General features: G+C 47.7%; 1 protein-coding gene across 1 annotated transcript; it reads right to left on the minus strand.

Annotated features, from left to right (window-relative positions):
- On the minus strand, nucleotides 1-21,176 carry VCP (valosin containing protein). The gene is made up of 17 exons (XM_064438411.1): nucleotides 20,995-21,176; nucleotides 16,004-16,115; nucleotides 15,447-15,619; nucleotides 13,012-13,154; nucleotides 11,902-12,032; nucleotides 10,916-11,047; nucleotides 10,416-10,518; nucleotides 8,479-8,612; nucleotides 7,493-7,628; nucleotides 6,349-6,461; nucleotides 5,543-5,707; nucleotides 5,310-5,432; nucleotides 3,997-4,209; nucleotides 2,445-2,753; nucleotides 1,392-1,547; nucleotides 909-1,063; nucleotides 1-492 (listed from the first exon to the last, which is right to left on the minus strand). Exons 1-17 carry the CDS (start codon nucleotides 21,009-21,011, stop codon nucleotides 387-389), a joined length of 2,421 nt encoding a protein of 806 aa, XP_064294481.1. The 5' UTR covers nucleotides 21,012-21,176; the 3' UTR covers nucleotides 1-386.
- Nucleotides 21,177-22,105: the final 929 nt, after the last annotated feature.

Below are 22,105 nucleotides of genomic sequence, written 5' to 3' on the forward strand. Positions count from 1 at the left end.
GAGAGTTTTGTGGGATTTTTATTAATTTTTTTAATCATTTTTATGTTGCTGGTTTTTTTGGCTTTTTGTTGGTTTTCTTTTTTTTTTTTGTAACACAGGCTAGCATTGTACCCTTTGCTAAAGCTGCTGATTCTGCCACATAAACTAGAACAGAAATTTCTCAGAAATTAAGCTGGTTCCCCTCCTTGTTAATTCACTGTCTGCCTCCCAACTCGACAACGGTCTGGATTTGTGTTTGCAGAAAACATTCCCTGTACGAAGTCTGACGTGCAGCTACACTGTTCTGACTGAGGAATGAAGAAGCTGAGAGTCCATTGAACATTGTATTTTTTTTTCCCCTGTACAACGTGGCCTGATTTGCAGTTTGGTCCACAGAGGACAGTGAGTTAACCGTAGAGATCATCGTCATTGTCTTCACTGTACACGTTGCCCCCGCTGCCACCTCCCGTGCCTTGGCTCGGACCAGCACCACCCTGGTTACCCGATGGGAACCTGCGTGCAGCAGCACAGAGGGGGAGACAAGAGATGCTGTTCAAAAGCCTCCTCACAGCTCAGCGCCATCCCCTCCCTCCATACAAACACCCCGGTGCCAAGTGGGACAGGCAGGAGAAATGGGGCGAAGCCTTATGGCAGGCCACACAAAAGGCTCGCACGGCTGCTGGCTGTCGCTTGTGTTAAAGGAAAAAAGGGTTGATGGACTTTGGGAGTGCTACCGGAGCAGCTGCAGCCAACGTGCAGCACAGCCTACACCCGCCACGCTGCGTGCTGCCCGCTGTACACACTGGGGAGAACAGGAAAGTGCGGTGTAAGAGGGGTTTGTTACCCAGAATCCAGCAGGAAGCTGCCCTGGTGCCCCACTGCAGGGCTGGCCAAGCCATGCTGCCCTCCCACTATTCCCCCACGGTTACCTGAAGCTGCCAAAGCCACGGCTCTGCTGTAGAGTCTGTGCAAACATCTCGTATTTCCTGATGTCATTGTCACTAACGGAGCGGCGAGCAAAGCGCATGGCCTCCTCAAAGTGATCCCTGCGTATCTCAGGAACCGGGTCGTCCTCCTCCACCTCCTGCAACAGGACAGAGGGCCAGGGTGAGCTGCGCACCTGAGCTCCGCAGCCCCACAGCCGCCCTCCAGGCCAGGATGCTCCAACACCCACCAGGGCAGGGGCTGGAAAGGGATGCTGTGGCAGAGCGTGAGTGCAGCAGGGGCCTTCTGAGCAGTGCTGGCAGTGAGGGACCCACCCTCCCACAGGATGGGGATAAGTGCTCCAGTTCCACGCCCAGAGCCTGCTCATCCCCATCCGAGGGTTACAGAGAGGAACGCATCGCACCTCACCCAGGGGCAGAGGTGGGCAGCCCGTCTTATGAGCAGGGAAAGCTCAGTGCCCCACTCACCATGGCAGAAGGGTTGGTCTGCCTCTCACGTTCTCGCCTGATCTCGCTCTCAATGGACTCGCGGATGGCCAGTTTGCAGGCACGCTGGCAAATTTCTGTCAGGTCAGCCCCCGAAAAGCCATTAGTCATCTTGGCTAGGAAATCCAGGTCGACATCCTAGTGGAAAAATACCAAAAGAGGCACCTCTCCTTAACACCTTACAACCTCAGGTGACAGAGAGGCACCTTCAGGTCCCACTGTACCAAGGTGCTGCCTTAACTTGGTCCAATTTTGAAAAGATCAGCTGTTAATGTTCTTGTTTCCGGGAGGAGTTAACCACACAGGAAGGTAGGCCACGCTTCCCACACACCCAACCAAGAGCCCACAAAGCGGCAATAAATGCCTCTGTGCTTGTGGATTTTGGATACGGTTTGCTCACATCTCAGCATCAGGAGTCAAACAAAACAGCATCAGACTGGATATAGAGGTGGGGCACAGGCAGACCAAGGCAACCAACCTCCTCCTCCTTCCCCTCAACTGATGGGGTAGCACTGCAACCTCCTTTGAAGCCTTCCTTCCCAGAGAACCTAAGAAGGTAAGCTTGCCCAAAAAAGCTTGAGCTCTCTGTTGGCATCTGCTTTTCTCTAACTATCAGTTGCATTATTGCCTGTTCCCCAGGCAAGGGACATAGCTCTTGCCTACGATGAGGGTTCAGCAACAACTAATTGCAACGCTTCCTCTTCAATTTCCATTTCCCACCCCCGTGTTCTACATTTGTTTTTCTTTCAGAGTAGAAGAATCTCTCCCGTCTTGCCATTACAGGCTTTCCTGTTCCCAGTGTGGGCAGCACTCCGCTGTGTGGCAGAGACCTGCGTGCTTGCACACCGACACCATGCTTCGCCGATACCTAGCCTCGGAGATCAAGCCTCCCCCTACCTCTTTATTTCCGTCCTTCATGGACTGAAGGTTTCCCAGCTCTACTGCAAGAAGCAGCCACCAGCCCTCTGCTCCATCCCCAGCTTGTGAGGAGCTCGTAGAGCACAGGGCAAATCTGAGTCAGGGCACAGATCCTACCTTGGCAACTGGTGATTTCCTCAGGTTGGCCTTAAGAATAGCAACCCGGGACTTCTCGTCAGGCAGGGGGATGTAGATGAGCTGATCCAGGCGGCCAGGGCGTAAGATGGCTGGGTCAATAATGTCTGGCCTGTTGGTGGCACCGATGATGAAGACGTTCTTCTTGGTGGACATGCCATCCATCTCTGTCAGGATCTGGTTGATGACACGGTCTGCAGCGCCACCACCATCACCGATATTCCCACCTCGGGCCTTTGCGATGGAGTCCAGCTCATCAAAGAAGAGCACACAAGGGGCTGCTTGGCGGGCCTACAGAATGAAAATGGGAGCAATTAGTCCATATTAATACCACCTGGTGAGGAGCACACCGATTTCACACTGAGCCTACCCTACCATTAAAGCAGCTCAGAGGAGTATCAGAGCACTGCTGCTGCTAGGAGAGCTTGGAGGAGCTGCTCCAGAACAGTCTCCTGCCACACAAACCCTTGGTTGAATTCTCCTGAACAACCAGCTGAATTTACCCAAAGCTGGGAGAACTGTGGAGCAGGCAGAAGGGTGGCAACTCCAATGCCTAGAGGGAAAGCTGGAGCCAATTTGCCTGGACTACAACCCTCCCTGCAAGACCTGGTGATGTCAACTGGTTATTTAGGCACTCAAGTACCACCAGGCAAGATATATATTAACAGAAGGGGGAAATCCAATTTTTGTCTTCAGCTACCTAATAGGTAGTGATAGGGAAATGGGAGCCAGGTCTTTCTTCAAGGTGTGCAGTGAAAGGATGAAAAGACCACAGGCACAAACAGCTGCAAAGAAAATTCCAGCTAGAAATAAGGAAAAACACATTCTTCACAAGAAGAGAGCTCAAATACTAGCACACAGGCCCAGAGAGGTCAGGGATTCTCCACTCAGCACATGTTCAGAACAGGAGGCACTGAGCAACCTGATCAGATTTCCAAGTTATCTCCCTGCTGTGGACAAACAGCTGGAGCAGATGGCCTCAGGGTTTCCCTCCCAGCCTATGTTTTTCTCTCTCACTCTCCGTCCAACTTTGTTCTATCAGCCCCTTCCCTGAACACAAGAGCGAGGATTCCTAGAATAACCCATGCAGGTACCTTCTGAGACAGAAGACACCACTATCTATAGGGCAACTGGGCACTAGGAGTGAGCTCACTTCTAAGCCACGTATATTGCAGGAGAAAAACCCACAGGATATTCTGATAATCTGTAGATGGCGACAGCTAATGAGGTGTCAAGGTAAGTTTTCAGGGATGTGGAGGATATCTATGCCATCCTAACGCTAGCCTTGCTGCTAAGGCACTGGGGCATTTATCATCCTGTAACAACAGATACAATTTGCAGCCAGAGAAAACAGTTTAAATAGCTACATTGCTGAAGAGGATTAATTCTCTAACATCAGGAAAGCCACCCCTGCTCTCAGTGCAACTGGGGAAAACACAGAAGACACAAACAAGAACCAAGCCAGTAAGAGATGCAGTGGAGACAAAGTTCTAGGGGTACCTCAGCACTAACACAGCCCAGGGAGAAGACTTACCTTGTCAAAGATCTCACGCACGTTGGCTTCAGACTCACCAAACCACATGGTGAGCAATTCTGGCCCCTTGATGGAAATGAAGTTTGCCTGGCATTCGTTGGCAATGGCTTTGGCCAGCAGTGTCTTACCACAACCAGGTGGCCCATAGAACAGAACCCCTTTTGATGGGGTCATACCAAATTTGAGGAACTTGTCTGGATGCTCCACAGGATACTGAAAGAGAACAAACCAAACCAGAACATCTTGTGATGAGCCAGAACAGGCCTGGACCTCAGAATCACAAAATGGTTTGGGTAGGAAGGGACCTTCAAAGATTATCTGGTCCAACCCCTCTGGTATGGGCAGGGTCACCCTTCTCTAGGTCACTTTTGTTTCTCCTCCTGCTAGAAACACTACCTGAGATTTCTGGTGGGTTATACACAAGATCCTGCCTGCTTGGTGCTACTGGAGTTTTTAAATGGACACTGGTTTGAAAAGCACCACAGCTAAATCAGAAAGCTGCCTTAAATGACTGATTTACCTCTAAGAACTAAGTACCAGTTTGGGTAGTTTTCCAGCACACTTAACCCCAACTTCACTCTGCCCTACAGAAGCAGAAGGGAACAGCTCATTATCTAACCTATTTGCTCTGCTCTCCAGAGTTAGGCAAGGCATCTGATGTGAGCATTTACCCTTAGCAACAAGGTCAGAGATAGGTGATGATTTTAACATTGGAAAATTAGATTGAAAATTATACTCTTTTATTCACAGACAGGATATTGCTACAGTGCCAACTGAAGGCAGAAACACATCAAACCCACACCATCCCAATGCAGCCACCAGGAGTCTCCACCAACCACTCATGACTTTCTGTCCCAGCCTTTCCCTTCCTAGAAGGCTTCAGAATTACTTCTCACCTGTCCCTGTGCTAATGCTGACAGGAAGCCCTTCAAAGGCTCTTTGTATGAGATTCTTCATCTGCTTTCTGGCGTATCAAGTCTCCACGTAAGAGGATTCTCAGCAGTGTTCCCACTGCTGGTCTCCGCTTAAGAGAAGCGGAACTGCTGCTGTTTCTGCACATAGCACAACACCCACCCAAGATGGCACCGTAGACTCAGCTATGGAAAGCCTGATGCTGCTTCCCACCACCTTCCTCTTCAAGCTTGCTAAGCTGTAACAGCATGGTGTTTTCTGCTCATTACAAGAAAATACCATAAAAACCTCTGCATTTACCCTCTTCACAGCCCAAACTGGAATCTGGAGAATCATTCTGGATATTATTATTGCAATTATTTTTCAAGCTGACTAGGCAAAAATCTGTTGGAAACCCTTACCTGTACAAGCTCCTGGAGTTCTCTCTTTACATCTTCTAGACCACCAATATCTTCCCAGGTAACTTGTGGCACCTCCACCACAGTCTCCCGAAGAGCAGAAGGGTTGCTCTGACTCAGAGCCCACTATCATTAGAAGAAACAGCACTAGATGAATTCTAACACATTATGTTCACATGCTTCAGATAAGCAATTAGATATTGCACCCAAAAGAAAGAGGGGCACTCTGGCATTACCCTGAAGTCATCCATGGTCACAGCCAGTGAGTTCATCACTTCAGCATCGATGGTTTCATCTTCTAGGTCTATGAGATCCATCTTCTTTCTGATAGCCTGAAGAGCAGCTTCTGAGCAAAGAGCAGCCAAGTCAGCACCAACATGGCCATGGGTCTCGTTTGCCACCTGAAAGCAGAGCACTGACTATGACTCACAGGGATAGAAGCAAGTGCTCTGCAAGGGCAATGTGCACTCTGGTCACTCACTGGGAAGTGCAGCAAAGCCCTGGAGGACAGGAACATCAGTGCTTTGCTGCGGATTCACAAGTGCTACCTCATATTTAACAGACAAAGACCCCATTGTTCCACCTCCTGCTTGAGATCAAAGCTGCAAGTGGAATTCAGATGGCATGCAGACCGATAATCCTGAGGACTGCGGTTCTTCATTCAGGCACCACCCAGTTTGCACATGGCATCCAGTATCACCACAACACTCACCCAGCTCTGTGTGAGCTGTTTCAGGCTTACTTTACTTTTAGAAGACAATGCCACAGCAAACAAACGGAGAGGGGCAGTGGCGAGGCACTTCCACACTGGACTGATACATGTTTGTTTCACTAAGCCATTCTTAACTCGTGAGTGAGTATTTTGGTCACTGTTAAACTAATTAGAAGGAAGCCCAGAGATCACACATTCACCCAGTTTCATGCTGTTCCAAATGAGCAACTACATTTATGCAATGAAGCCTTAACAACTCTTCCACTACAAAACAGAGTATTGGGAACATCTGTCTGCAGAGACAAGCTTTCCTAACAGCACACTACTCACCTGTTCCAGATCCACATCGTCAGCCAGTTTCATATTCTTCGTGTGGATCTGCAGGATCTCCAGGCGCCCAGTGGCATCTGGGATACCGATATCTACCTCTCTGTCAAAACGACCTGGGGAGTACATAACATATATTGAGCTGCTGATTCTGCAAACCAGAGGAGCTGCAGTTTCTGCCTTCCTCTGAGTGAACAACAGAACGACAAGCCACAAACACATAAAAATTCAGAAAATGCCAGAGCTTTGGCTTTCTCTGCAGCATCTATTTTCACAGCAGCACAGCCAGACCAGAGAAGGAGGAAAGGCTTTGGCCATTTAGGGGAAGTGAGACTACTGTATTAACTAGAGTTCAAGATTATATGACACAGAAGACTGCTGGCCTAGTAACTTTTTCTGAGCCTCATTTTTAGAAAAATATGCTTCCCCAAACCAACATACCATGAGACATTTTTGTTTATTTCTACCTTAGTGTCCTCATCACACAGTCCGCAGATACTGAGAGATTTAATTTTTATGAACCTCCACAGCAGTACCCAAGTGGTCAAAATTTTGCAATATTAGCTAAGGTACGTACACCTAACATTTTCCTCTAGCCATAGCTGTGTGTTCAGATGGCTTGCTACACATTTAAGAGGCCATTTTTCCCTGCACACTCGTCTGCTATTACAGACTTCACCAACTGGTCACACACCAGACATTCATTCACAGTGCAAAGTTTCAAAAACCTGAATCTCAAACTACCAGACTTCTCATCAATAAAAGAAAGAAATCAGACAATTCAGAGCCTTCTCCAATCTAAGGCAATAATACCCCCTTAAGCATTTACTCCTTCAGCATATCCTGAAATAGCCTCACCTAACACATGCTAGCACACTTTTCCACTTCAAAGTATCATTTTACTTCTACAAAAGTTCTAACCTAATACGGCACAGAAAATGATACCAAAGGCTGGAAGCCTAGAAATGAATTTCAAACAAGCAGCTGGAGACAAGTCAAAACACAGATAAGATGTTTAGTATTAATTTCTGCCCAATTCTTCCCAGGCCCCTGAAGTACAGCCTGTAACAAAGTACGCGATAGCCCCTGAAGCACAGTCTCTAACAAAGTCTTCTGTATCGCATAAGGAGGCTGCAATCGTGGTTACCAAATCGCCTGAGTGCTGGGTCAATGCTGTTCGGCCTGTTGGTAGCTGCCATGACGATCACGTGCGCTCTCTGCTTTAGTCCATCCATAAGAGTCAACAGCTGAGACACAATGCGACGTTCCACCTCTCCATGTGTCTATGGAGAGAGAAACCAGTGGTTAGACCAAAAGCTCTACAGCACAGCACAGCACAGCACACGAGCTAGTGCTGCACCAGAGCGGACAGAAACAACAGCCACGAGCTGTTAAGAAACATCACGAACTGCACCTGATTTTCCTCAAGCCCAAGTGAAATCAGGTGTTAGGTTAAATACTGCTTTACCATTGTCATGGTTTTAGCAGGGATAGTTTTCTTCACCGTAGCTGGTAGAGTGTTGTGTTTTGGGCTAAGTATGAGAATAATATTGACAACACACTGATGTTTTAGTTATTGCTGAAAGTACTGCTTACACTAGTCACAGACTCTTCCAGCCTCCCATGCTCTGCCAGGGGCACAAGAAGCCGGGAGGGGAGGAGGCACAGCCAAGACAGCTGATCCAGACTGGCCAAAGGGTTATTCCATATCATGCGGTGTCATGCCCAGCACGTTAACTGGGGAGAGTTAGCAGGGGGAGGGGGCAGCCATCATGGCTCGCAGACCTGGGGAATTGGACAGCAGGTGGTGAGTGGTTGCATCACTTGTTGTTTGGTTTTTTCCCCTCCTCCCGAGGTTTCACCTCTCTCTTGTTATTTTCCTTTTCATTTTAGTATTATTGTTTTACTTTAATTATTAAACTGTTCTTTTCTCAACCCATGAATTTTCTTACTTTGGCCCTTCAGATTCTCTCCCCCATCCCACAGGGATGGAGCAGGAGTAAGCGAGCGGCTGGGTGGTGCTGAGTTGCTGACTGGGGCTAAACCACAACAACCCTGTAGTCAAATGCAGAGAATCAGACCAGCTGGTGCCAAAAAGGACACACTTCTTTACCTTCTACAGACTTTATTTACCTTCTCTCTCTTAGGAGCAATGGCATCCAGTTCATCAATGAAGATGATAGCAGGAGCATTCTTCTCTGCTTCTTCAAAGGCTTTCCTCAGGTTGCTCTCAGACTCACCAGCCAGCTTGCTCATGATCTCAGGACCTGAAAAAATAGCAGCACTGCGGCACCCAGAGAGAGGCAGCTAGCCCCAAGACATGCAGCTGAATTTTTCTAGTACAGCATTCACATGGACAATCTATATTCCAAGCCAAAGCAAATGCTATCAACCAAGTTCACTAAATTTGCAGCTGAACAGGCAAGACAGCATGCCAAGTAACTTTCTATCATTTTTCTGGTGTTTTCAGTTTAATGGAATGCAATGCTAGTCAATAACCTACCTTTAGCCACCTCTCTCCTTACCCTATTTCACACTTGGTAAGGTTCCCTGTAATGTGCCACCGCACACTGTTAATGACAATCCTGGCTTGCAAGAGAACCAATTGAATTATTTAGTGATGAATTATGAGGGTAGGGAAGGAAAACGCTTCAGATTCTAAAGCTGCTTTTAGCTTATATTACACAGGTACACATTTTCCTCTGTAAGATCCTATGAGTTTTTAAAACACCAACCAAAACAAAACAAAACACCCACAAAACCCCAAACCCCATCTCCTATCAGAGAGTAAATAAATAAAAAAAAAAGAGGTGTGAGCATATCAATCCCAGAAGGGAGGACAGCATTCCCCTGAAATCTCCTACAACTGGTGAACACTAGTGCACAGATTTATTTTGTTTTCACAGATTTTTCCATCATGCTGATGGGAATGGTAAAGAGAAAGCATGCTTCTAACAGATCCAAGAATAAGAAACCTGACCCTCAGGAGTGCAAAGCTGCCTGCTGACTGAAGTGCACCAGCTGCAGGGCCACTGGCGCAGGAGGTACTAGGCGTGTTTCGTTACCAGTAACTCACCAGTTCATATCAGCTCTGTCTACAGCACTGCCCACAGCTCCAGGCTTAGGACCAGCAGACAGAGACATCACTAACTCTCACAATGTTGTTTTTATTATGCAATAGACATACAAGTCTCTAAAGAAATGGCTGGCTCATTAGCATTCTGTGGCAGCTTCCACACACTTCAGGAAGCGTATGACAAGGGTGACATATGGTTAAAACCAGCCCATTTACATTTGATATCTTGAGATACAAAGCAAGTCACTTCCCTGCTGCTGGTCACTGCTATGCCATGCTATACCGTCCTTTGCTATCACCTTCGTGGGTCTATGTAATTGAAATCAGAAAAGGAAAGCAGCACTTGTGAAGTAAAAATGTTCAGTTATTCCAGCACTCACTGTAAAATGGGACAGAAAAGCAGTAAGGAAAATTCAGAATTTGGTCCTTACCAGACATAAACCAGTAACCATCTCAACTGCTACAGGTGAGTTACCAGCAGGAGGTTCTGTCACTGGTAGCTAAGTCCCAAGGTACTCATTATAGCTTTCAGGAAAGTTCCTCGCAATTAATGTTACATGAAACAGAACAGGTCTTGTGCTCGAGGGGGAAAATAAATGCATAGCAGACCAGATTCTTTTCTGAATGGAACATGGCGGCAGCAACAGAAGCAAGCGCCCTGCACCCATATACTTAGAACAATCTCAGCACTTCACCCCCAGCTCTGCCCTCATCAACACAAATGAACACCCAACCAGATGGACTCCAAGTCCCTGCATCGCAAAGCCATCTTTCAACCACCCGGCTACCATGCGATCAAGCTTAAGGGAAGTGCCACTACAGGTGCCTCCACACCAATGGCCTCCAAATGTCCCCAGAGGAATACTTGAAAGAGGTAAGGAAGGATGGCAGGGAGACAAGGTGGCTCTACAAGCCCTGTTAATATCATTCATTACCCTAAGATGGATGAATGAGCACACAGCCAATCCAGGGCGAAAGGAGCCACAAAACTTACCGTTGATCAGGAAGAAGAAAGCCCCTGTTTCATTGGCCACTGCTCGGGCAATCAGTGTTTTACCAGTTCCAGGAGGACCGTAGAGCAGGATCCCACGTGGAGGCTGAGGACAAAGGCAAGGGACTTAGGCAGGGAGCTACTATCCGAATGCCTAAGCAGCTTCACAGTGAAACTGCATGTCTTTGATGAAGCCAGTCCAAAATTGTGATGCGAACTCCTGCAGAAGCTGTCATCCCAGCATTGCTATCAACACCCTTACTACTTTGCATGACACACAAACAAAAACCTTGCCAGTAACTGACAGCGCTGATTCAAAGCATCACTCCACCTTACAAGTTGCCAGTATTTTAATCTGTGTCCAGAGCATGTAAGGAAATAACACCATCATAAAAAACGCACAAATTACTTATTCCCCCTGCCAATGCCTCATAAACCTCTGACGTCAAGAGTCATCTGCAAGGGCAAGCCCACTCACCCACTGGGTGCCCACCAGGACTCACCTTCACCCCTATAGCCTTGAAGAGCGCAGGGTGTCGGAGGGGAAGTTCCACCATCTCTTTGATTTGAGCCAGCTGCTTCCGGCAGCCACCGATGTCATCATAGCCCACTTCATTCAGTGACTCCTCTTCATCCTATCCGGAAGGAAATACATTAAACATTTGAGTGAAAACAATAGTTCAGCAACCCTTCCCAGTCTAAAGAAGGTTTTTGCTCATAGCCATTTCTTTGCTGTCTTGAGATTCTCACTTTCAAGTCTTCCTTGTTTCTTAGCTCTGTCTTCCCAGACATACAAAGGGAAGTGCCTGCACATTCCTAGACCTCACTGAAGCTCACCTTGAATGACAGCCTCTGCTGCCAAGTTCCCTACAGACCCTAGCACAAAACAAGCTCTGTGACCCTGATGTGGCTAACAAAGGCAGCAACAGACAACAAAGCTCAGTATAAGGTATACTTATTCCTTCAACCATATGCCATATCTCTAACAACTTGACATACAGCAGCTATCATACAGTTGTCAGATGTAGTGTTGGGAATTTTTTAGTTTTTTAGAAAGTCAACCATTTTGGGATTTCAAATTTCTCAATAAAAAAGCACTAATTGCTTTCTTTTTACATGGCATGAAATTTAGCAACATTGTGAGCCCTCCCTGATATGGATCAAGGGAACTTTGGAATTAAAGGATGCATCTAAGTCCAACATGAGATATCTGGAAGCCAATGCAAAACCAGCTGCTGCCAAGTACAGCACCTCGTTAGTAAGCCTAGGCACTGGTGCTATCTCAGCACGAGGACAGACACTGGAAGTACATTTCTCTGGCAACCTTCAGCAGCAGCTCATCTCCTGAAACAGGAGTTTCTATCCATTACATTCAATACACAAAATGCCAAAACAGGAGCTGCAAACACTGCTGCTCTCAAGCACTGTCACAGAAACAGACCTCGGACAGAGGGGATTCAGTAGAATGGCATAGCAGGATTCCGCTCACCTCTCGTTTGATGGGCTCTCCTTCGCAGTGGATCACTGTGTCTGGAGCCACTATGCAGTACGGACTTGGATCTGTCTCCACCACTTTAAACTCCACTGCACGCATCCCTCCACGCACTAAGAAGATATCACCTGCAAAACCCCACACTTCAGTAGCCTGCTGCAGTTGACATCTGCAGACATGTTGGCCCTTGTACTACCAGCAGCCCCAGAGGACAAGGACACGGGTTATGCAGGCACGCACTGCTGGCATTCGTAACACTGCTCTGCATTTTAATCTCCAGAGCTGCACATACTGTGACTACCCGAGCAGCGTTTAGATCTGCAGCAGTTACAGTTCTCAAATTTCATCCAGTAACAAACAGCAAACAAAACCAGCAAACAATAGAAAAGAATACTCTGCCTAAATACAAAACACAAAAGCAAGGAATCACATTTCTTTTCCATTCAGTTTCAGTTTAACACTTCTAAAACAGGCAAAAAGCCCTAACTTAATAAAAATTTTTTAAGTTGTTACTAGTTATAACTGATCGTCTCCTGAAGCAGAATAATACATAATACTGCCTCTGACTCCTGGCTAAACTGGGCTACAGAAGCTGGGTAACTTCAACTGGTGTTTATAGAGCATTAGGACCTATTTGCTCTGGCAGAAATGCTACTAGCACAACGCCAAAAGAGCATGTGGTTTCCTACACACTCTCCCAGTTATTAATTAAATTACTTTGAAGAAGTGAATTTCATCAGGGTGCCAGCTGGTCTACCTAACCCATTGATTAATATGCAGGCAACTCCCAATTCCATCAAGTGGCAGCAACTTAGTTTAATGAGGTTTTCTCCTGAGTTCTACCTGCGCCTTTTGTGATGCTCTCCCATCTCTTGTAGCAAAAGAATGCAGGAGAACTATCAAGCTGCTCCACCAGCCAGCAGCAGCAATCACCCTTTCTTCTGAAGATTAGGAAAAAAATTAAATCAGCACCAACAAAATCTCACTCTACAGATGTCTATCTAATGCTTTGCAGAGATCTGTGCCAGCTTCTAGAAATTATCTTTATTCAGCCTCAGGGCTAGCTCATGCTTGCTGCCATCAGGACTCCCATTACAGCACTCTTACCTTTCCTGATGGGTCTGTATGCTTCCAGGAAGTACGGCTTGAGATAGACCTCAAACAGATTCCCTGTGATCCCTTCTACCGTGTCATCAATTGGCAGCACGTGGATACGTTTGCCGTATTTCACATCTGGGCAAGGCTGGATGCTGCAACAAAAGAAGCCTCCGGTTAGTCACGTTAGCCACATCACGTTGGACTTACACCTGAGTCTTGAAGAGGCAGCAATGCCCCTTCCCAGGCCAGTACAAAAGCCAGAAAGGACCCTCCAAAGCTCTTGTTAGAATTCCCACCTGCATAAGAACATTTCAATGCTGACAATGCAAAAACCACGCCCACCAAGAGCTAGTCTTCGCAACACACACTCTCTTTCACTCCTCTCAACCCTACCCAAGGCTGCTGGAGAGTCTCATACTTTCCTCCTACCCCCCTCACCACCCCCAAGGCACATTCACAAATAACTAATGAAGGCTGAAGACCTGCAAGAGTCACAAGCTAACTTTTGTTTCAGCAATAGGCTACTGCTGAACCAGCTGCGAGGGAAAAGGAGCTGGGGGAAGCTCTTTCTTCCTTCCTCTCCCTAACTTACTAAAGAGACCAGAGCCCCTGTCACTGACAGCCCTGATTCTGACAAGGGTTCTCACAGTACCCACTGGGGGTAACCAGCTCACAGCCAGGTGTCCGTCAGTCCTGCTTTGTGGAGGCCGACATTTAGGCTAAGGCCCCTGTCCCCTTTTTAAATAAACACCACAGTTGTTATTTTGCAGTGTATGACAACAGCCTACTCTAACAGTACCTCAGAGTAGCAAGCTGTTGCAGAAAGCTCAAACTGGCTTTGCCAGCTAAGAAAAGCCTACGCAGAACAGCAGCTGAGCGTACGACTTTTCATACCTGAATTTTGTTAAAGACTCTTAATAGATTCTTCTACCGTATGCTTTACAGAGAGGAGACAGCAGAAAGGGTAAAGCAAAAGACAGACTGTCCCAGAAGGAAAACAGGTGACAGACCACACATAGGGTGCAATTAGCACATGAATCTGGATTTTGGCAGAAATGAGGCCACAGAAAGTAACACAATAAGCAGCTCAAGATCAGCAAGAAAGACTTTGAGGTCAAGAGCTGTGAAAATACTGTCATGGTTTAGCCCCAGTCAGCAACTCAGCACCACCCAGCCACTCACTCACTGCCCCCATGCCAGTAAGATGGGGGAGAGAATACTAAGCCCAAAAGATAGCCCTGTACCAGCTATAGTGAAGAAAACTAACTCTACCCCAGCTAAAACCATGACACTTGGCAATCAGTAATGCGTCTGGAAGACTGATAACCACTACAGACACAGTCACGGCAGAGAAAAGGCTGGACTGTCACACTAGAAACAACACCAGCAGTAACTTCATATCAGCTTCAAGTAAGGATTCACCTCTATTTTATATCCACAGACTGGCACAAAACACTGTTCAGTTCCAACTGCAGTGGTGTTTAAAACTTTAATCTTGTAGTGGTAGAGAAAAGGGTGGAACAGCCTCATTCCTCTCCTCTACAAATTTCCTAAGAAACATATTTGCATTTAAACATTATTCGAGATATCACCCCAGGAAGCTTAGCATCAGAGACCATGCTCCAATTGTCTCAGAATGTGTAGGATATTCCAGATTAGGAAAATGCTCAGGAGGAAGAGCTGTCAGCCCTCCCATATTTAAACTGGCAAAGCAGCACTTTTATGTTTATAAAAGGCTCATATGTTCTTCCCTGCACTCCCATCACAGAATGGAACCTGCCTCCCATAAGTCGGAAAGGTACACTTCAATGCTTTCCCAATACTTTCTGCAAGTGTTGAACAACAAAACCCCGGAACACTGTTTAAGCATTCCTAATTTAAAAGTTATTTTTGTAACAAAAACTAGAATATATACATCCTTTGGGGATTTTTAATCTTGCTGTTTGACTGCTTCATGTTTTTGTCACTCATTTCTAGCAACTTTTCTCTTCGCCATAGGGCAGCTCAGATACTACATGATCAATTACAATGGTGCTTAATGCCTTCCACAGTTAAGGCTGTAGATATTAAAAATTTAAACATTAAACATTTGCGAGTTCACCTGACAATGTAAATTTGGGAAGATGACTGGGACAACAGCAGGGTAACCAAACCACTCAATTTAATGACAGGACTGGGGCTCGAAAGGTCCTGAAGAGACTTCAAGAATCTTTAGCACCATTTTTTCTATTAATCTCAATATGCTTACAATCACAAACACATGCAAAAGTAAACCGAGATCCCTGATGTAAGCCATGCACTTGAAAACATTTCTGTGATCTCCTCTGGAAGACGTAAGAATACCTCCTAGATCCTGTCTCTGCTACCAACTCAGTCCATTCAGAGCCAGCACACATTATTTAGGAAACACAGGGACACGCAGCAGTTTGCAAACAAGTCCTCACCTGATCACGTCACCCAGGCGCACTCTCAGGTTGTTGCGAACAACCCTATTCATGCGAATCTTCTCATCCGAGCAGGTATCATCTGACAGAACAATGCAGACTGCTTCTCTCCTCTTCTTTCCTTTTAGCAGAACAGTGTCTCCTCTGAACAGCTGCAATTCGTCCATTTTTGCCTATAAAGAGTAACAGCATTAGAACAAGCTTTTGACAAAACAAGAATTCAAGCATTTGAAGGAGAGTTACTTGACTTTGGAGAGCGACATCTTGGAAGCGATACACTAAACCCGCAAGGACAGAGGCTCCCACTATGCTGGTTAAGAATCTGAAGCTAAACTAAGGGCACAAAATCAACGGAATCCTACAAACTGAGAATCAAAATACATTTTATCATGGAAGAGCGCTAGGGAACATGCCAAGATGACCCTCCCTCACTCATAACAGCTCCAGCTTCTGACACAAATACTTGGCTTCATGTTGCAAAGTTACATTTCAAGTTAGCACACCGCAACGGCTTGCAAATTACCAGATTAAGTGCTTTGCTTTTGTAGATGACGCACCTGGGACAGTGACACAACACTGTTGTCTTCATTGATGGCTTCATCAACAATTAACCGATTGGGCCTGTTCTTCTGCTTCAGAATAGCAGTTGATAAGTCATCCGCTTTAGAACTGGCAAAGGAAACAGAAGTTTATGAGGCTGAGTGATACTGCTCCCCGCTTTCCAGCCACCCCCCTGTCTTCATCTCCATCTTCTACAGATTTCTTTGTTGTCTTGCCTTTTAGAAATGATACTTGTTTGTAAGACAAAGGAGAAAGTTTTTCACAGGCAGCAGCGGCAGGAGTTCAAAGCACAATGTTTTCTGTCAGTAAAAGTAACTACCAGCCTCAAATGGAAACAGCTACAAAACTATCTATGAAAAGAACTGGTCTGTGAGATGTTGCTGACTGTAAGATGTTTTGCCTAGAAGAGTTAGTCAGACTCATCTGAAATCTCATGTAACCACTGCCACTGGGACAAAAGTTCAAGTCTATGTGGTGCCAAATCCCAGATAAATAGAGGAATTAAAGGACAATGCTGCAGCTCCCCTCACAGGAAGAGTTGTAAGAGTTTAGCCTGTCGAGGCCTATGAGTTAAACCTAGCAAGACAGTAGAAATATTCAAGTGCCTGTGAAAAAAAAGTGGGGGGGTTCTTTTTAGGGTGTAAGCACCTTTTTGGGATATAAGCACCTTTCCATAATACCTTTACAGGAGTCACTGCAGCTCTAGCCCACTAAACCACAAGAAACATGATAGAGAATTCAGTAGTCCTGACAAAATGGAGCAAACCAAACAGCAAAGAAATGGAAGAAAGTCAGGTTAAGTAAGTCATTTCCTTCAAAACCCAACAGAGCAAATAATTCAGTCTGTGAAAGAAATACGAATTTGAACCAATGGATTCCTGAGGAGCTCTTGGAAGCCGCACCTCAGCCTGCCATGACAGCTGCAGACTGTTGTAACTTCCCCTGGTGGGCACCCGACTGCTTTCTCAAAGCATTCCAGATATGCCAGTGCCTAAGGTAGGAGCAGAAAACTTTGCACAGTTTTGTTTGATTCTGACAAAGAAAAGAAAATAAAGTCTTCCTTTGCCCTAAGCAAGCAGCAAGCACTGGCAGAGTAGGAAGCTTTGTGGACAGCGGTGTTGGCCCTTTGGCCCTTTTAGGGATGAAATAACCAGAATAACGCAAACCTTGAGTAGAAGTGGCAGAGCAAGCAGCTACATAGGACAAAGGCAGACCGTGGCAGCAGTGCGCCACTTGACACGCTCTCTGGATTTTTAGAACTACATCAGAGAGGGGGAACACACCTACAGCATGATGTTACCCGAGGTCTCCCCCACGCCTCAGGTGAGAATTTTTTCCAGGATGGACTGTGCAGTATTGGCTCCTTTCTTGCACACTTAGAAGGGGGAACAATACCAAGCAAGCCTATGAGGGCAGCCAGCTTGTTTCCATGAGGCTTTCCAGCTTCACATAAGCCCTGGTAGCCCAGGAAACATGCTGGAAATGAGAGAGAACATGATTTTAAGTGAACAAAAGGAGGAGATGTGAAACATGTCTTTCCAGGACTGCTAGCACTGGAAAACTCGTGTTTTCCTCTCTCGACTAAAGAGCACAAGAGGTAAGACATCGACATCCATCCCTTTCAACGACCGTGTGAGATAATACAGATCCAACCTCTGACCCCAAAAAGACACCAGAAAGGCTGCTGGAGACCTGCTGGAAGGAGATCATGCGTTCCATCTTCAACCTAAAATGTGGTCTTGTTAGAGTCCTAAAAGGTCTGTGATTTCCAGGAAAACCGAGAGAGCAATACGAAAACTGAACCAACAGATTGTCAGGTCAGACAGGATCTTGTGTTTAAGAGCAGATAAAAACAACAACCTACTTGTAAGGACCCTGCCTCAGCATTAGCTCCTGGACATTGCAAATTAATTTACCAGTTAGATTTTAAAACTTGAGCCAACAGACACCAGAAAGAAACGATACTCCTATTTAGCCTGTTCAAAGTGTGAATGTAATTCATACCCCTCTGCACAGGAGATACAGGAATGATAGGAAACTGCTGCCAGACTTCGGCTACATAAACTGTCACTGAAACTGAGCATCTGTCCCTCAGGACGCAGAGACTGCTGTGCAGCCTGAAAACCAGCCTAGGACACAAGACAAAAATAAACAGAAGAGGAACTGGGCAGCAAGTGGAAGCTTTTGGTTTATTGGCAGTTTTGGTCCAAAAGCTGTATAAATCTGGAAAGGAAGTTCAGACACCTCCAATAAACAGCAGCACTGAAGAGCACAGCAACAGGTTGACTTGGTTCTGCTGAATGCAAGAAAAAAGTTTTAGTACTGAAGAGCCACATCTACAGCTTCCTAAGTAAGAAGGGAGGGCTGGATCAATGCTGTCAGTACACTACTGCACTTAAAGCAATCAAAAAGCTTGGAGGCATTAAATATGGAATAAAGGTCTCCAAGAAACAGCATGCAGGCATCTAAATGTGTGGGGTCGGCTTCAGTTATCTGACCTGGAAGTTCTGCAGACAAAGAAACAAAGATTTTGGGAAATCAAGATTTCAGCTAAGCAGGAGAGTGATATTCTTTCTCCTGCAGACAAGGGTAAGGACTTCAAGAGACAAGCACTACCCAACTTCCAGCAGCAATTTAGAATATTATTATCATCACCATATGCCCTCATTGCAGCTCTCCTGGAGGTTCCTTGCACTGCAACTGAGATGATGGAGCAAAACATGCCTGTGTACCCCCACCACACTCAGACAATCCCCAACACCTGTGCATCACAGAGCCCGAACTGAAAATTCCCAGCAGGAAAGCCTAAGGCATGGGTTGGGTCTTCTCCTGCCAACTTTCCTATGTGTGCTGCTAAACTCTAGCAAAGGGTAAAACAGACAGCTCACCTGGGTAATTTTTAAAGCTCCTCAATGAGTTTCCTATCAGAGAGATCCTGGTAGAAATCCTCTGGATCACCTCCCCTACTCACCCCTTTTGCCAGGTGCCTCACACACTTTCCGTACTCTCGCACCTTCACTGACTCAACAAAGAGATAAACTGAACAAAAAACACGTAGCTTTAGAGCTGCTTCGGCATTAAAAGGAAATTCAAAGCCTGCATCAAGCCTGTCCCTAGACAGAGGCCAGAAGCGAGGACACAATCCCCAGAACAGCTAATGGCCAAACCAGTGCATAAAGTACAAGACATCAAAAAAACTTAAGCAAATATGTACTAGCCCTAAAGACCAAACTAACCGGTTCCCATCCTTAGCTCCCTTCTCTCTCTCAGTACAGCTGTCCAACAGCCCCACCTGACAGAGGCAAAGGCCGGTGGGACTTTTTAGAACTTACATCAGTGCATCGTTTTCCTGTGTGTCAGAACTCCCCCCTCTCAGCTCATGATAACACCCAGAGGCTATGCATTATGGTGGATAGTATGAAGAGCCAGGGCAGAAAGTAATCACCAATTATCAGTGATTCTTCTGAAAACGAGTAACCAACCTCAAAAGTTCCACTTAAAGTAAGGGAAGAAGTTGTTCCTTCAAGTCTGTGCTAAAAATATAGTGAAAAGGCACTGACTCAAAGTGATTCCAACTGCAGTAATGAAAGTGAAAACACCCATGCCTTCTGTACACTGGTGTGGCTTCTTACCAATATCCTCATGAACCACCCATCAGTGGTTTCTTACCATCCTGAATATCCATGTTATAGACTGGTTGGTATAGGGAAAAATAAAGCAAATAAAACATTTTATCCACGGACACGAGTGAGGTACCTGATGATTGTAGCCACTCATGGAACGACCCATAGCAACCAAGTGGTGAGTTCATACCTGTGCTGAGGTGCCAAGTTCTCAATGCTCTTTCAGACAGGTAGGCACAGGAAAACCAGCACCCCTTTGGAACCCATGCTCTCTTCGCTCTTGCAACACTACTCACCGTGGTAAGGCTCAACTCAGCAAGATGGCTGCCACCCGCATTGACCCAAAAATGGCAACTAAAAAGTAACTGTTTTCCAGCTCCAGAACAACTTTGGTTGATCCCTATGCTGTGAGAAGCACTTTACTGAAGTAGAATTTTCTTTTTAAAGACACTGTTCACCTTGCCCAGCTGCAAAACACGCCTCTGAGACCATCACTTCCATCACAAATTCTACCACGGATATGAATTCTTGGCACACCTTTGTGGAACTGACTCAGTAGGACCGAGCCACTCTGAATTTCAGGATTTGCAAAAGAAAAGGAGAACGTAAGCAACAGACACGAAGGGGACAAAAAGGGACCAAAAGGGATTCCGCAATGCCAAAGAATCACTTCAAGTACTCTTGGATTTGGGAAATTTATCTTTAAGTTCTATTTTCACTCCTCCCAAGGGGCAATGAAGTGGCATGGGCTTGGGGCCGAGAGACCGCTATTACTCGACTCATATTTGAGGAGCCCTAAAAGACGATCCTCAGCCTGGGACTGAGAACAGAGCAAGGCGAGACACCGGAGACGAAAGCGCAGCCGGCTGCGGCAGGAGCCAGACCGGCAGAACATGTCTGCGCCTCGCAGTGCCAAGTCCCCCACTAGTCCCGACTTAGCCGGACCGGGACGTGCCGCTGCCCCCCTCCCCCCTCCCCCGCTGCCCCAACAACCGCGCCGAGGCTTAGCAGACAAAGCCCGCCCTAGCTAAGGCCGAGCCCAGGCGGGAGGGTCCGGGCCACGGCGGGGTAAGGCCGGGGCCCAGGGCCCTGCCCGGCTAGGCCAGGCCTTGCCCCCACCCATGACTCGACACTTCCCAGGGAGGCGAGGCCCGGCCCGGGGTTGGGGGGGCGGGGGGGGGAGTGCGGAGCGGCCCATCCCCCTCCCAGCACCGCCTTCTCCTCAGGCCCTGCGTGACATAGCGGGGCCGGGGGACGGATCGGGCCCACTGCGAGGTAGGACGTTCTTAGGCCGGGCTCAGGACCAAGGCCGCAGCGGCGGCGGGGACTAGGCCGCGGCCTGCCGCCGGGCAGCCCGCACTTACTCAGAACCCGAGGCCATGGCGCTGGGGGGGAAGGGGCGAGGGGAGGCGGGCAGCGGCGGCTCCTCAGGGCGGGCAGCAGCGGCGGGTCGCGGGCGGGCGGGCGGTCGGGCGCGGCGGCGGATCGGGGCGCGTCGCGTTGACTGAAGCTCAGCGCCGACTCATCGGAAGGGGGAGAGCCGCCCCACGCCGCCTGGCCAGCCTAGTAACAGCGTGCGCTGACCAATGGAAAATTTCGCCCACTCAACCGTCAGCCAATGGGAGGGGAGGACGGGGGGGAGAAAAAGAAGGAGCGCTCTCTGCCTCCTCCGCCCCGCCCCTCGCCTTTTCCCTTCCCTATCGTCACGAGCCAAGCGCAACACCCCTCAGCCAATCGCAGCCCCGTCCCTCCCCTGCCTGTTCCACCCAGCAACACGGGCAGCCAATGGCAAAAATCCTCCAATGGGAAAAATCCGGGCGGGAAGTCCCCGGTTAGCGCCACCTCGCAATTGGCTAGTACCCGAGGAAAGGTGAAACGGGCGGTAAGGTTGCCGCCAATCAGGAAGTCGGGGAGGCGGGACCTCGGGGAGCGGCGTGGGTGCGCTGAGCGCGGCGGGTCTCAGCCGGCGGCGCCCAACGCGTGGGCAGCGCGGGGGGAAACTAGTGTGGGAGGACGTCTGCGGGGGAACCGGCCCGCCCCCTGTGCCCACGGACACCCGCATCCCTCTTCCCCCCCACTTTTTGTATGGTTTTGATAGTTTTTCTCATCCCTGGTGGATTTTTTTGACTCGCTGCCCTCCAAGGCCCTGTTCCGCCTGTTCAGGCATTTGCATCCCCTGTCCCCACCCAGGTGACTTTTCTATGGGGCCGGAGTCATCACTGGGGCGACATTGTGTCTGCTGCCCCAACACCAGTGGTGTGGGACGTGCTGGGATGGTTTTCCCAAAAGCTGAGCCCCTCCGAGGAGGCTACAGCTGCCCCTGCCTCACACTCCTCCCAAGCTTTGCCGCCTCCCATTTCCCTCCTCACCCGTCACCTGTTTGCTCCAGACCATTTCTTCCCCCCCACGTGGGGCTCAGCTTGCCAAAGCCTGGGTTTAGGTGGTTGTGAGCATCTTCTTGTCCAAAACGAGCTG

This window comes from Phalacrocorax carbo, chromosome Z (assembly GCF_963921805.1).
Source record: "Phalacrocorax carbo chromosome Z, bPhaCar2.1, whole genome shotgun sequence".
Classification (NCBI taxonomy): Eukaryota; Metazoa; Chordata; class Aves; order Suliformes; family Phalacrocoracidae; genus Phalacrocorax; species Phalacrocorax carbo.